At 60.8% G+C, this 14,014-nt stretch overlaps 1 protein-coding gene across 2 annotated transcripts in view; it reads left to right on the top strand.

Moving 5' to 3' along the window:
* Nucleotides 1-10,024, top strand: part of SLC6A3 (solute carrier family 6 member 3) — a 35,678-nt gene extending 25,654 nt beyond the window's left edge. The window contains exons 10-16 of one of the 2 annotated variants that reach the window (XM_074355753.1): nucleotides 554-682; nucleotides 1,270-1,369; nucleotides 1,958-2,058; nucleotides 3,260-3,427; nucleotides 4,846-4,917; nucleotides 7,517-7,583; nucleotides 8,736-8,875. In XM_074355753.1, the coding sequence (XP_074211854.1) occupies nucleotides 554-682; nucleotides 1,270-1,369; nucleotides 1,958-2,058; nucleotides 3,260-3,427; nucleotides 4,846-4,917; nucleotides 7,517-7,570 (624 nt within the window). In that variant the 3' untranslated portion in view covers nucleotides 7,571-7,583; nucleotides 8,736-8,875. Of the gene's footprint in view, nucleotides 1-553; nucleotides 683-1,269; nucleotides 1,370-1,957; nucleotides 2,059-3,259; nucleotides 3,428-4,845; nucleotides 4,918-7,516; nucleotides 7,584-8,735 lie in introns of both variants that reach the window. The other variant, XM_074355764.1, reaches the window with a different exon arrangement.
* The last annotated feature ends 3,990 nt before the right edge of the window (nucleotides 10,025-14,014 follow it).

Raw genomic sequence — 14,014 nt, 5'->3', positions numbered from 1 at the left:
GGCGGACACGGCCTTTGAGCTGCATGTCTGGGGAGACAAATCTCATGAGCAGTTCTTCCTGGAGGAGGCGGTTCGACAGAGCAGGGCAGAGTCTCCCCTGCGGGCCAGGCCTCGTGGGTGACACCCCATCACGACAGTCCCGAGAGTCAGGAAGGCTCTGCCAGTGAGGACATAGCCAGTGGCCCGGCCAGGTCCTCCCTGGGAGCAAAACTAAGCTGTTTGTGGGTCAGAGGTTTGCTTAGAGAAGCCCAGCAGAGCTGAGCCTTTGTGGCGATGCAGTGGGTGGCATTACATCAGCCAGGTAGCACTCCACCCCCAGGGCCTCCAGAGTGGCTGTGCAAATCACCACCAGGGGACAGAGAGTCCACCCCAGGTCCTCTCTCTCCAGTAGCCATGTCAGGAGAGGAGCCCTGGCCGAGGGTGTGTTCTGCACCCTGGCTGCTGCCTGCACAGCTCCCTGCTCGGTGCATGTCCATTGAATTACACACAAACGGGCCCAGGCATGGTGCCGAGGGCCCTGGCACAGCACAGCCCTGCTCTGTGCTGCCTGCAGATGGGCGGGATGGAATCGGTGATCACCGGGCTCATTGACGAGTTCCAGCTGCTGCACAGGCACCGCGAGCTCTTCACCCTCTTCGTGGTCCTGGCCACCTTCCTCCTCTCCCTCTTCTGTGTCACCAACGTACGTACCAGCACTCAATCCACCGGCTGATGTCTGTTAGCACTCGGGGCCGGGCAGCGACCAGAGCGTTCCCGAGGGCTGCATCCCCCGAGCAACCCATGACTCATGATGACTCACGGGCTGCGGTCACAGGAGGGGCCACCTTGGGCACTGGCAGGTGGAGGTCGCCGAAGCCCCAGTTACTTCAGCACCTGGACAGCTCCCGGGCAGTGCCCTTGGCTGAGCTCCTGCTGGTTGGGCTTGTGGGGCTGGTGGGGGAGGGAGGCCTGTCTGGGGGTGCAGGGCCCGGGTGCCCTCCCCCCCACGGGGGCTCTGCTCTCTGGCATTTGCTTGCTTGCTTTCACTGCTAATTATGCCCGGAGCGCTGGGAAAGGGGAGGAGAGGGGTTTTAGTTTTTGTGATAGACAGGTCCCTAAGAAGCTGCTTGCGAATGAATCTTAGTGACTTGAATGACACTTTGTAGGGACTAAAGCAGAAGATATCTGTCAACAGAAACTGCAGGCCAGGTTTATATTTGGGGAGAGTGCGTTAGTGGGCGAGGCGGGGGTGGGGGCACCCCCGTCGGCAGGCGCTCCCCTCCCTCCCAGGGCGGCATCTACGTCTTCACGCTGCTGGACCACTTCGCGGCTGGCACGTCCATCCTCTTCGGGGTGCTCGTCGAGGTCATCGGGGTGGCCTGGTTCTACGGTAAGGACAGATGGAGCCTCCCTGGGGGCCGGTGTGCTCCAACCGCTAAGACCCAGCTGCTGCCCCAGCAATGCGACTGGCTGGCTGGCGTCCTTGGGCTTTGGGAGGCTGGTGTTTCATGGGAACAGTTTCAGTTTGGGAAGATGAGAGAGTTCTGGAGATGATGGTGGTGATGGCTGCACAACCATGTGAACGTGCTTAATGCCACAAACTGTGCACTAAAGTGGTCAACTCTACGTTATATATGTATTTAGCGTGACTTTTGTAAGTGAAGAAAAATGATTGCAGAGGGGAGGCAGGGACGGCAGTGGGGCAAGGGGCAGATCACCCGAGGCGGGAGGAGGGCGGGGACCAGCAGGGAGCATTGCCGGGGCCCCACAGGTCTCCCTTAGGGGGCGTCGGTGATCCCAGTGTCAGCAGGGGGACAAACATGGGGACTCCTGGTCAGCAAGACCCCTGGGGGGCCTGAGTGGGGCGGCCTGGGCACCTGAGGTCATGGGGACTGGCCCGGGGGTTAGCGAGGACCAGCAGCGCCCGCGTGCCAGGAATGCGCTGTGCTGACTGCCCTACTCGGCTGCCTCCCCACAGGCGTGTGGCAGTTCGGCGAGGACATCAGACAGATGACCGGGCAGCGGCCCAGCCTGTACTGGCGGCTGTGCTGGAAGTTCATCAGCCCCTGCTTCCTCTTGGTGAGGGCCCGCTCTGCCCAGTCCTCAGGCCACCCCAGAGCCAGCAGTGGCCACACCCAGGCTTGTCCTTGAGTAAAGCAAAGCCTGAGGCTGGGGTGGGGCTCAGCGCTGCCTGGGGACCTGGGTCTCTGGACAGCAGTTGGCAGGTCACAGGACGCTGCAGGAGGGCAGGCTGGCCGCTAGAATCCTCTGGTCTCCTGAAGGTGTGGCTCCCTGCTGGACCCACTGAGAAACCTCACATGGGGTGCAGGGGGGTCTCCTACCCGATTAAAGCCATGTGCATCCTGCTTGGAGGGGAGGCCAGAGATGAGCAAGGCTGTCAGCTGACCTTTGCCTGAAGGACCATGATGAAATTTAGAGCTCGGGGGCGACAGGTACTCAGACCTCGAGGACAGGAGCCACTTGGACTGACACAGCGCGGCCCTGGGGGCCTCCCCAGGCACGGGCACCAGCGCGTCCAGCACCTGCCTGGCTTCTGTCGTCTGGGCCGGGGGTTTGCAAGCTCAGGCCCACGGCCAAGTCCACTGCTCACTTGTCACACTGGAGCATGGCTGTGCAGGGTCATTTACGACTGTCTGGCTGCACAGCAGGGTGGTTGTGACCCAGCCCTGATGGCTCACGAAGCCTGAACCGTCTGCCCTGCCTGGTGGCCACAAACAGACATTCAGGGGCTGTCCAGGTCTGAGAACAGCGCCGTGGGCAGACGAGCGCCTCCATGACCCTCCTCCCGCCCAGCCAGCCCAGCAGTGCTCAGGGTGTGCGTGGACTGGGCAGGCAGCTCGGGCAGCCCCCACCATGGCCAGTGAGGGGGGGTGCAGTGGGGGTGCAGGTCCTGGCCAAGCGGCATTACCCCCGAGCTTCAGGACCTGTTCGTCACCCTGCCCACCTGGGAGCCTGGGCTCTGTTTCTCAACCGCTCATCCCAAGGGGTCACTCCAGGCCAGCGAGCGGTCCTGCTTCTCCTGGGGCGGCAATGTGGGAGGCTTGCAAAGGACAGTGGGAGAATGCCTGCCCCTAGGACCTAAGAGCTGGAGGTTCCGTGCGCCCCCCGGCCCGGTCCTGCCACAGCCTCCCGCTGCCCGGGTCTGCTGTCTGCAGGGCCTGGGCGTGAAGGGGCACCCTCCAGCAGAGAGACCCGCTCCTCCCCACCTCGCCCTGGCCCCAGCCCGGAGCTGCGCCTGACCCCTGTCCCTTGGTTTCAGTTCGTGGTTGTGGTCAGCATCGCCACCTACAGGCCTCCACACTACGGCGCCTACGTCTTCCCCGAGTGGGCCAACGTGCTGGGCTGGGCCATCGCCGCGTCCTCCATGTGCATGGTCCCCGTCTACGCGGCCTACAAGCTCTGCAGCCTTCCCGGGTCCTTGCGGGAGGTGCGTATTTGGACAGGGCTCCCTTGCCCTGCCCTTCCACCCGGTTGTGAGGCCACCAGCGGGGTCCGGTGGGTGTCCTCGTCCCAGGCCGGCTCCAGCCTGCTCACCTCTGACTGCAGGAGGGCCGGAGAGGATAGCGACCATGCCGGAGACACTGGCCGTGGGAGGAAGGGGGCTGCGCCTGTGTGGGCGTCTGTGTCTGTGTGTCTGTGTGTGTGGCCCTGTGTGTGTTTGCGTCCTCACAGGGGCACGTATGTGTGTGGACTTGCCTGTGTCCACGCCACATGTGTGCATATGTGCTCTACAGAGTGTGGTCCAGGTGAGAAGGGCAGAGGTCTGGAGGAGTGGAATCAGGGGGCCCCAAGTTCTCTCCTGGGGCCGAGCAGGGCCAGCGGGACCCCCAGGCTGGAGCCGTCATGTAGACCAGGGGGTTGCTCCGGGCCTTGCAGTCAGGCACCTGCTGGGAGGGTTGAGCTGGTCGCAGGGGTCCCTCCGCTTCATATCTTGGCACTGAGATTCCTGGAAGTGACAGAGGACATGGGCCTCCTTGGAAGGACCACTTACAAACCTGCTCAGAGCTGTGGCTGGGAGTTCTCGGAAGCTGCTCTGTACCCAAATTCTGCAGTCTCTCTTGGGAACAGTGGGCAGTGAAGACCTGTTACTGGTCCAAGGACCCCCCCTGGGGCCACCCAGCATCCCTAGGGTCTGGTTGCCCAAGGTGGGTGTCCAGCTGGTCCCACAGCAGTCAGACGGACCAGAGGTGACAGGCACAGCACAGGGCAGGGTCACCAGTCCCTCAGGCTGCCCCCGCCTCCTCGGGGTCCCCGAAAAGCCAGATGGTGTTGTGTGATAGAGACCCCTCCCACAGCCCCCCTCGCTGGCAAGCAGGGACCAGCCCTGGAAAGAGCAGGTGACAGGTCATCTCTGTGGGAGACCCCTCTGTGTCACCGGGGGAGGGAGGGCCTGACCCTCTGCCAGCCACACCCTGAACATAAGCCACATAGAGTCTCGGTGCTGAGACAGGTGAGGCTGCCACTGCCATGTGGGGCAGTCCCTAGGGCAGTGACACCTGGAGGGGAAGCCTGGCCTCAGGGCCAGAGAGCCAGCTGCTCAGTACGGCCAAGCCTGAGCTGCTGACGTGGGCAGGAGGCAGAAGGAGAGCTTCCCTAGGGAAAGTGGCAGAGAGCGGTTTCCTCGCCTGCCCGCTGGGAGAGAGCGTGGTCCACCTTTACTCAGGCCCTGCAAGCTTCACGTGGGGACAAAACCCTCTCCAGCAGCGGCTTCCTTCAGGCTGGGCTGGACTCTGCTCCGGGGTCTGGGGAGACCCGAGCCGACAGATCCGCGTCCGAGTTCGGTCCACCTGGGCCTACTCACCCTGCTGGGCGGGGCAGGCACCACAGCTGTTCCCTCTCTTCTAGAAACTGGCCTATGCCATCACACCCGAGAAGGAGCGCCAGCGGGCGGACAGCGGGGAGGTGCGCCAGTTCACGGTGAGTGCCGCTCTCCCCATGCCGGTCGCAGGGGCGGCCTGGGTGGGTGCCCCCTCCTCCACTCCCCCAGCGAGGGGCCTGGTCAGGGCACCAGTATCAGCCGTGGGTGCTGCATGGCCGAGTCCCTCCAGGACACGGACACGTTGACTCGAAACCATGTACAAGGCACGACTGTAGGCAGGGGTGGGGGAGGGGAGGCCTACTGGGACAGAAAACCTCCTATTATGCAGACTGAAGGCGCAGGATGCTCGGTCCCCACTGCACTTCCTGTCTCATTAATTTCAGCTGTGTCCTGATTGCTCCCTTTTCTCATTAGGTCTACTCTGTTACACCTTTACTAACTTCTTAGTTTACACCTTAGATCGTCAATTTTCAACCTTTCTTCTTTTGTAATGTAAGCATTCAAGGCTAAGAATTTCCCTCAACATACCCTGTTGGCTGCATTCCACAACTTCTGACGGAGCATTTTATCATTAATTTTAAATGCATCTTAATTTTCACTGTGACTTCTTCATCCCAAGAGTCGCTTAGAAGTCAGCTTTTGAATTCCCAAATACATGGAGATGTTTTATCTTTCTGTTACTAATTTCTAAATTAATTGCACTGTGATCAGACACCGTTTCACTCATTCTTTGAAGAACGTTGAGCCTCCTTTATGGCCAGTACCTAGTGGACTCTCATGCGTGGTGCGTGCGCCTTTAGATGTGGTGCATTCTTCAGCGGTTGATCTCCTTCTGTTCGTTGGGGTAGACTTGTAGTCATGTTCAGACCTTCTACAACATTGCTGATTCTGGCTCTGTCTGACCGTTATTAATTGGGAGATATTTAACGGGCTACCCCACCTTAAAAGTGTATTTGTCCAGTTTACCCAGTTTTTGCTCTATTTTGAGCCTGTCTTCTGAGACAGAGACGTGTTCAGAATTATCACATCTTTCTGGTGACTTCTCCCCCTTGTGACGGTCTTGCCCTGAAACCCTGTCTGTCTGAGACGACCACAGCCGCACTAGGTTTCTTCGGAGTTTACCTGAAATATCTTTTGTAACCTTTTAACTTCCAGCTTTGCAGTCATCTTAAAACGTAGGTGTCTTTTGCAGACCTCGAGCACACTGGAATGCCTCCCTCGGCAGTCGGGCAGGTTAATCCATTTACATGTTGTGATTACTAATACAGCTGGGCTTGAGTCTGCTCTTTGTAACTCTTGCATTTTTTAATGTTTATTTTTTGCTCTTTATTGCCTTTTATGATTGTTTTTTTCCTTATTCTACTTTTTCCTCTCTGTTATGAACTTACATACTTTATTCTATTAACTTTATAGTTGTTTTTGAAATTGTACCATGTATATTTCAAGTATAAAGTTAAATATTTTCTGACCCCCATCCTGAATATTACAAGGACTTCAGTTTTCCTCCCACAATTTTCAGCAAATATTCAGAAATATTTGGCTATTGTTTCTTCAATTTTTTTGCTCCACCCCTTCCACTTACACACATATCTTCGGTCGCCTTATTCTCTCTGCTCTGTGGTTTTATTTTGCATGCTTTCTGTTGCCCTTGTTTAGTTCACTAAGTGTTTTCCTCTGCAAAGCCCGACTCTTTGAAAACCCGCCCAGCACAGCCGCCGTCTCCCACGTGGCGGTTCTCCTCCCTAGAGGCCCAGCTGGGTCCCTTGTGTCCCTCGTGCCGCCTACCTCTTGGGATGCGTGGAGCGCAGCTGTGGCCACCGGAAGGCCCTCGTCCGCCGGCGCTGGTGTCTGTGTCTGTGTTGCGTCCGTCCTGGCTCACTTTCCTCACAAGGGGCTGGATTCTGCTGCCACTTTTCGTGTTCAGTCCTTTTTCATCGTGCGCCACATGTTGTGAGTTTTACCTTGTTAGATGCATTCCTTTTGATGCTCTTGAGCTTTGTTCTGGGATGTTGTTAAGTTACCTGGAGACGGTTTGATCTTTGGGGGGCTTGCTTTTTAAGACTTGCGAGGTGGGAACAGAGCAGAGTTTGGTGCGAGGCTAAAGGTTCCCGCTGCTGGAGCGAGACCTTCCTGAACACCATCCCCAGGACCCCAGCCTCCATGTGATACTCTTGTTCACCTACAGGGGGACACAGCTCCTGGCCTGTGCATTTCTGAGGTGTCCCCCGAATCCTGCCAGGAGGGTCTCCCTGGCCTTGGGGGCACTGAGAATAGCTGACCCCCGGCGACCCTGCACACTTACTCTGAAACTCCAGCCTGTGAACTCAGCAGCCTTGGGCTCCCAGTGCTCAGCCCATCCCATCAGCCTAGGGGGTCACTGGGCCCTACCTGGGCTTCCCCTTCCCCGTGATGAACCTAGAAGGTCCCCGGAGGCCGTGCTGGGGGCAGCGGGGTGGCTCACCCTGCTCATCTCTCTGGGCTCTCTGTCCTTTGTCGTCTGACGTCCTAGTCTGGGAAATCGTATTATGTGCACTTTGTTCATTTTACACTGCTTCAGGGGATAGAGTCACTCCATCTGGACCAGCAGCACCTTTGCATGTGGCTCTGGTCCCTTCCCTCCGAGGCTGCCCAGCACCCATGTTACGTCATTACTTAAGCTCCTCTCGTATCCCCTGCCTTGTCCCGTTTCACCGCCAGCCCCATTCTGACTCCGTCTCCGGAAGCTGCCTTTGGCCTGCCTGTTTCTGGTGAACAGTGCATCACTGTAAGTCACTTATTTCACTTTTTAAATCATTTCTTACATAGCTGCCCCCAAATCTGACGACCACAACCGCTGGTGCATGGGGGTCTGAGCTGAGCTCTGGTGTCGGCTGATCCACGCACAGTGGGCTGCTGTCCATGTGTCCGGCCTTCTAGTTGAGGGCTGGTTCAGTTGTGGGAATTCTGAGCGGCCTGTGAGTTCACCTCCTCCAGAGAGGGTCACCTCTGGCTCATCTGCGGCAGGACAGGGGCTCGGGCCTCAGCTGGGGCCCGAGTGTGGCTCCCCAGCCTCTGCATGGCTCTGGCGTCACCACGGAGCCACTGCTCCGGCCACAGGGCCGCTCCTGCTGCTCGCGGTCAGGCCCCGCCCACTGGCTCCCTTCGTGAACACGCAGGTGTGACCTGAGCAGGGCTGGCGGCGCTGCACAGGCTTCCGGGGGTAGCAGAGAGCCTATCGTGGGGCCAGCGGGAGACCTGGCACCTCCCCGTCCCCAGCGTGGCGTGTCAGAAACAAGCCTTCGTGCTCTCAATTGGAAATGTTTGAAAAACAGTTCTTGCCATTTAGTGCAATCGAATGGCTTATGCTCAAAAATAGGCTGAAGGAGCAGCTGTGTAATGACAGGCGGTGACATCTGTGGACAACTAAATAGCGGCCGCATCCATCTCGTCCGCCCCGCGGGGCACACAAGGCCTCATCCACACCGCCTGGGGCCACACAGAGAAGATGGAGCGCAGGGCACGGGTTTCACGGGGATGATCAGAGGCCCCAGGAGAGTGGCTGCGGGGGGCCTGGGGCATCACAGGTCCTGTGTGAGCTGGCGGGGGTGCCCTGAGACCAGCCCAGGCTTGCCAGCACCCAGCGTCCACCCAGCAGCTGATGTCATGCCGACGTCTGGGGGCCGCAGAGGCTGCTGGTCTGTGCTCTGGCCCCTCTGTGCTCCCCGATGGCTCTGTGTGAAGCGATGACTTCCCTTCATAAGGTTAAAGCAGGCACCAGGTCTGTCGTGCACCGGGAGCAGTGCTGTGCCCCCCGCCCACTCCCGCCATCCACTCTGCTGAGGGGTCCCCAGAGACAAGCCGGGCCCTCAGCCGAGGAGCCGCCCTTATCCAAGCAGCTCCTCACTTCGCTTCTGAACCAACCCTCTTTTCTTTTCAGCTCCGCCACTGGCTCGTGGTGTAGGGGAGCAGAGAAGGGAGACCCCAGGCGCCGACCGCTGCAGGACAGACGAAAACGAAGAAGGAAAACCTGAGCTTAAGAGAAAGGAGGGCTGCTCCTCTCTGTAGCCTCTGCTCCACTGGACACACGCGTCTTCACCCCTGACGCCCATGCCCTCTCGGCCGCGGGGAGGTGCCCCGCCCGTCCGCGCCACTGTGTAACTCACGTAGCCTGTGCTGCTCCGCAGGTAGCAACGTCGGAGTCCTGTGCCGTGTGTGTAGAGCTGGCCCCTCCCCGCCGCGCCCACCCCAGCACCCCCACAGCCCGCACCTGCTGTCACCCGTGTGCTGAGAAGCACCATGCCTGTAGATTACAGATTCTCTGCTGAGAATCCCAGCGCTCACAGTAGCTTCCTGGACCCTTTGTTTCGCTCATATTGAAAAACCAGGTGTCTATTCTGCCTGATTGTGCAGAGGTGAGACGGAGGAGTCCGCACAGAAGATGACAGCGTGGGGCCACACGTCCCCACGTCACCCGTCCGCTCAGCCCCCATGAGGGTGGGGGCCGGGTGTGCAGTGGGAGCGCTGTCTATTTCCTTGCGGCCGAGGGAACAGAGCTCCGCCAAGTCCGCGTGGGCTGCCACCACCCCTGCCCGATGTGGGTCCCAGAGAGCTCTTGGCCACCTCACCGTGGACACCCTGCCCTGGAGAAAGCGAACTCTCCGGGAACGGGAGACCGTCCCCCATGTGGGCCCTGACCGCGCAGACCCTGTCCCGAGGCTGCGGCCTGGACACCCCGACCTCGGGTGGAGACCCCGCCGGGATTTCTCCGGGCACCTGTCACATCAGTAACTGCACTCGTTTCCTTAGGGGACGGCTTTTAGAATCCTGCTTACCTGTGAATCAGAACCAGTGCTCAGAATCCAGGCTGGTTTCTGAAATCTGCCTGCTCGTGTCCTGCTGTTGACGAGGATTTTGGACTGTTGACCAAGGACCATTCCTGGCACGGCCGCCCGGAGGCTGGCCGTGCGCTCTGGGCCGGCTCCAGCCCGCGGAGCCTTCTCGGCCATCCCTGCGAGCGGACCTCAGCCCAGGCGCGGTGGAACCAGCCGCTCGGGGGGAGCCAGCTTGTCAGCCGGAGCTTGCGTGCAGTTTTGGGGGGAACCGGGACCCTTGTCCTGTCCAGGAGCGCCCCGTGCTCATGTAAAACCCTGTGTCATCCATGTCCGTCGGTCTCCACCGGGGCCTCCTGCGGTCGTCACCAACAATAAAGAAACCCGTGGGAAAATGGCCGTGGCTCCGTGGCCACGTTCTTGCTCAGCCCACCGTTTCACCAGGGCCGGCCGCCTCGGGCCCCACTCCCCTCCCGCCAGAACTGCCTTCACGCGCTTCTCCTGAGCCGAAAGGGAGCACAGCTGGGGCCCCTGCAGGTCTGCTGGGCTTACCTGGAACCCGCCCAGGGCCCCGCTGGCTCAGTGCTGCCCCGTCCCGCCCCCCCACCCCATCCTGCATCACGTCCAGACTCCAGCCCTGCAGTGTGACCACCGCCACTGCCCAGCCCAAGTGCCTCTTCTGGGGACATGACACCAGAGTCCCGAGTGGCTCCCTGCCTTAGGTCCCTAAAGATCCCTTGTCCACTCTGTGGCTAAAGGGGTCCTTCTCTTCACCAGTCAGCTCTGGCTGCAGCCCAGAGGAGGCCCCTGTGGTGGGTCACGGTGCCTGGAATAGACACTGACGCCCCTGATGTGATCAGTGGTCGGGCAGCTGTGACCCGCCTGATAGGACACTGGTCTCTCTGCCAGGCCCCCGTCCTGCCCCAGCCAGGGGATCCCGCGGGCACACCCATACCGGGCCCACGTGACCTTTCTTTTCCCAAATCCCCCGAGCACATCCTCCTTTCCCAGGGACCACAGAGCCCACACCAGCTGCTCCTGGCGGCTCCTCCCCACCAGCCACATACTGACGGGCCTCGCCTGGACCATCCAGCACCTCCTGGTGCTGCTCTCCTGGGGTCCTGTCTGCCCCCGGATGTAGCTCTCCCGTCTCCAGGACCTGTCTCCCCAGGGTTTGCTTCTGGGTCAGCCTCCAGGTGTCACAGGTGAAGACGTCATAGCCGATCCTGGGCTGGGCACAAAACTCACCCCAAGGGGACAAAGGCCTGATCTCAGTGCCACCCAGTCCCCTCCCCCCACCGCTGAGGTCCACTGTGACTCACCGTTCTCAGCCTCCGTGGCGCGGGCAGGACCCTGGCCATTTCTGTCCCTGCGGTCCCCTCACCCCACAGCTTCCTGGAAGAAGTTTGTGGGTCAAGCCCCAGCCCCAGAGGCTTCAGGGGCCTCTCCCCAGGCGAGCGGAGCTGTGAGGGTGGAGGCTCAGAGTGGAAAAGACGTCCCAGAGCTCCCAGGGCTGTCCTTCCTCCATGTCCCCCGACCCACGGGGACACACGTGCCCACAGACACACCCCACGCGTGCTGCACGTGTCTTACACACCTCGAGACATGCTGAACATGGCACCCATGCCCGCGTACACATGCAGGACACACACATCACGCCCACGCACACGAGCCCCTGCACACACGCACACGCAAGCCCACACGGCCAGCTGCCCCTCACACACGAGAGTGCGCGTGCACACTCAGCTGCAGTGCCCAGGGCCTCTCGGGACAGTCTGGGGCTGCTCTGGGGAGCCAGGCCGCCCTGGGACAGTGGGGGGTTCTTGCCTCCACAGCCCCTGGGTCCTGACAGGGTCTCGCTGGTGTCCCGTCCTCAAGTGTCTAGGCTGGGGTCCTGCCCAGGAGCTGAGCCACATCAGGAAGTGACAAAGGGCTTACAGCCTGCATATGTAAAGAACTCCCACAAATCAATAAGACCAAGAAGAACTACGATTCTGAACCCAAGTCCAGTGTGTGGGGGGTTTCCCACCCCTCCGAGCAGCTCTCAGGCACTAGCTGGGTGTCCGACAATTCAGCTCAGCTCTGATGCCGCCCACCTGGAGGTGGTGTCCGACCCCATGGGTTCAGGGCTCTGTCCCACACGACTGCCCCGCCTCAGATGCCAGTCACAGTCCAGGCTGTCACCTGTGTTTTCCGAGGGCTCGAGGTCAGGGGTGCCAACAACCACTCCTCAGGTTCGATGAACCCTCTGGCCTGGCTCCCGAGACTCAGGAACCCGCTGTTCCCACCGCGGCACCAGGACACAGGGGCTTCTGCTTTCGCGGAGGCTGGGGCCCCAGGGAAGTGTTCTGGGTCCTCAACCCAGAAGCTCTCTGAACACCCTTCTGCAGGTTTTTATGGAGGCTTCATTACACAGTCACGATTGATTAAATCATTGGCCACTGGGGAGTGGCTCAACCTCCAGCCCCTCTCCCCTCCTCGGAGGTCGGGGCTGAAAGCTCCAACCCTCTAGTCTCTGGTCGGCTCCCGGCCTCCAGCTCCACCTTAGACGCTTCCAAGTTGCTTCATTCACGTCACGCCCGCTGTGGGGGGAGGGGCTCGGCACGGACAGTGAGACACCCCCTCGCCATCCTTGCTTTGAAGCTGTGGACAAGAGACCAAATATCATTGCGAAAGACATGCCTGCTGCTGTTACTGCGCAGGAAGTTCCGAGGGTTTTGTGAGCAGCCCTGAGCGGGGGGGGGGGGGGGGAGGCGGCGTAACTGCTCACAGCGTCACAGTCACACACAGCTGCCTAACAGCCCAACAGGGAACGGGCGGGACCCTTGGTGGGGGCCCGGCACTGAGCCTGTGTGAGACGCCTGAGCTCAGTCGCCAAGGGCACACAGAGGAGCCCCGACAAGACACCTCCCTCACCCGCCGCCCCAGCCGGTTTCAGCAGCTGACACCCCGCCAGTGAGCAGGGGCGACAGGAACAGGCACATCTGTACAGGAGAGGCGTCCCGTGGTGAGCGGGGAAGAGCCGGCCTTGTCTGCAGGCGCATCCCTGTCACGTGGGACTCCTCCTGCCGCTGGGTGTGGCCACTCCCCACCTGCTGCAGGTGCAGCTCCGGCGCTCGCGCCGGGACCCCCCCCCCCAGCGCCTGCCGGGCGGCCCGCCCTGGCCCACCACTGTCTGAGCTGAGCCTACCATCCCCGCTCCAGGTCTGCTCTGCCGTGGTCCCTGCTCCGGGCTCCCCGTGGGTCAGGCTGGGCTGACTTCACCTGATCCCTCCTCCCCTGCCCTGTTTCCTTCACCTCCTCGTCTCTCCTGAACACCCCGCCACTGAATCGGGGGAACCCCGTTTCAGGCTCCGTTTCTCAGGATTCCCAGCCTGAGAAGGTGCGCGTCCCTGAACACAGTTCCACCTCTAACTGCACGCCCAGCAGAACAAGCACGGCCGGCAGTCAGGACACACATGTGAGAGGGTTCTCGAGCCCAAGTTGGAACCGCAGAGACGCAGGCCGGTGCTGAGCGGACACTTTTCAGCTCAGCGAGGCCGGCCTGTCGGCAGACGGCACTGACCAGCAGGGCGGCGCGGGGCGGCAGTCCTCAGACCGCGACCTTGCTGGAAGCACGTGGTCGTCACTGTGCCAGGAAGCATCAGAGGGCTGGACAGGCTGGAGCCCCTGTTGTCCCGCAGACTCACGATACAGGGGCTGCCATCTTCCAGGGCTAGCTGTGCGGTGATGGGGAGGCATCTTCCCGCACAGGCAACGCATGTGAGAGGTGGGTTAGTTAAGACGAGCAGCAATGTGCCTGGTGACCTTACAGATGGAGAGAGACACAAAGACACACCCAGGAGATGGCGTGTGACCGCCTCCAGAGAGGCCAGAGTGATGCCGGGGTCACCGGGCACCAGACGCTGGGAGGGAGGGAGGCTGGGCCGCACGCCCTCTCAGGGCCCCACAGGAGGGACCGGCCCCGCCCACAGCTGACTTCAGACTCGCCTCCAGAGAGAACGAATTCCTGGCGGTCCCGGCCCACGGTCTCGGTGCTCCATTACAGCAGCCCCAGGACACTGGCACAGACGTGAGCCTGCCAGACGTCCGGGGCCGCCTCGGCACTGCAGACCCACCCGCCTCCCCTGATGCCTCTCCCTGCCTGGTGCCTCACCTTGTTCTCCACCGGGAACAATCTCCTTCGTACTCCCGGCCCCTGCTTTCCAGCCACTTGCCTCTAACGCCATCACAGCTTCTCTGGGACACCACCTCTGGAAGTCTGCTCCGACCCCTGCCTCCGCGCTGGGCCCCTGGTCAGCACTCCTCAAACCTCCCCCCACTCTCCCCAGGCCTCCCCAGCAGGTGTCCCATCGGAGGGAGCATGCTCACTGTCTCCCCGGTGTGA

This window comes from Camelus bactrianus, chromosome 3, assembly GCF_048773025.1.
Source record: "Camelus bactrianus isolate YW-2024 breed Bactrian camel chromosome 3, ASM4877302v1, whole genome shotgun sequence".
NCBI classification, from domain to species: domain Eukaryota; kingdom Metazoa; phylum Chordata; class Mammalia; order Artiodactyla; family Camelidae; genus Camelus; species Camelus bactrianus.
This window is presented reverse-complemented; position numbering and strand designations above follow the sequence as displayed.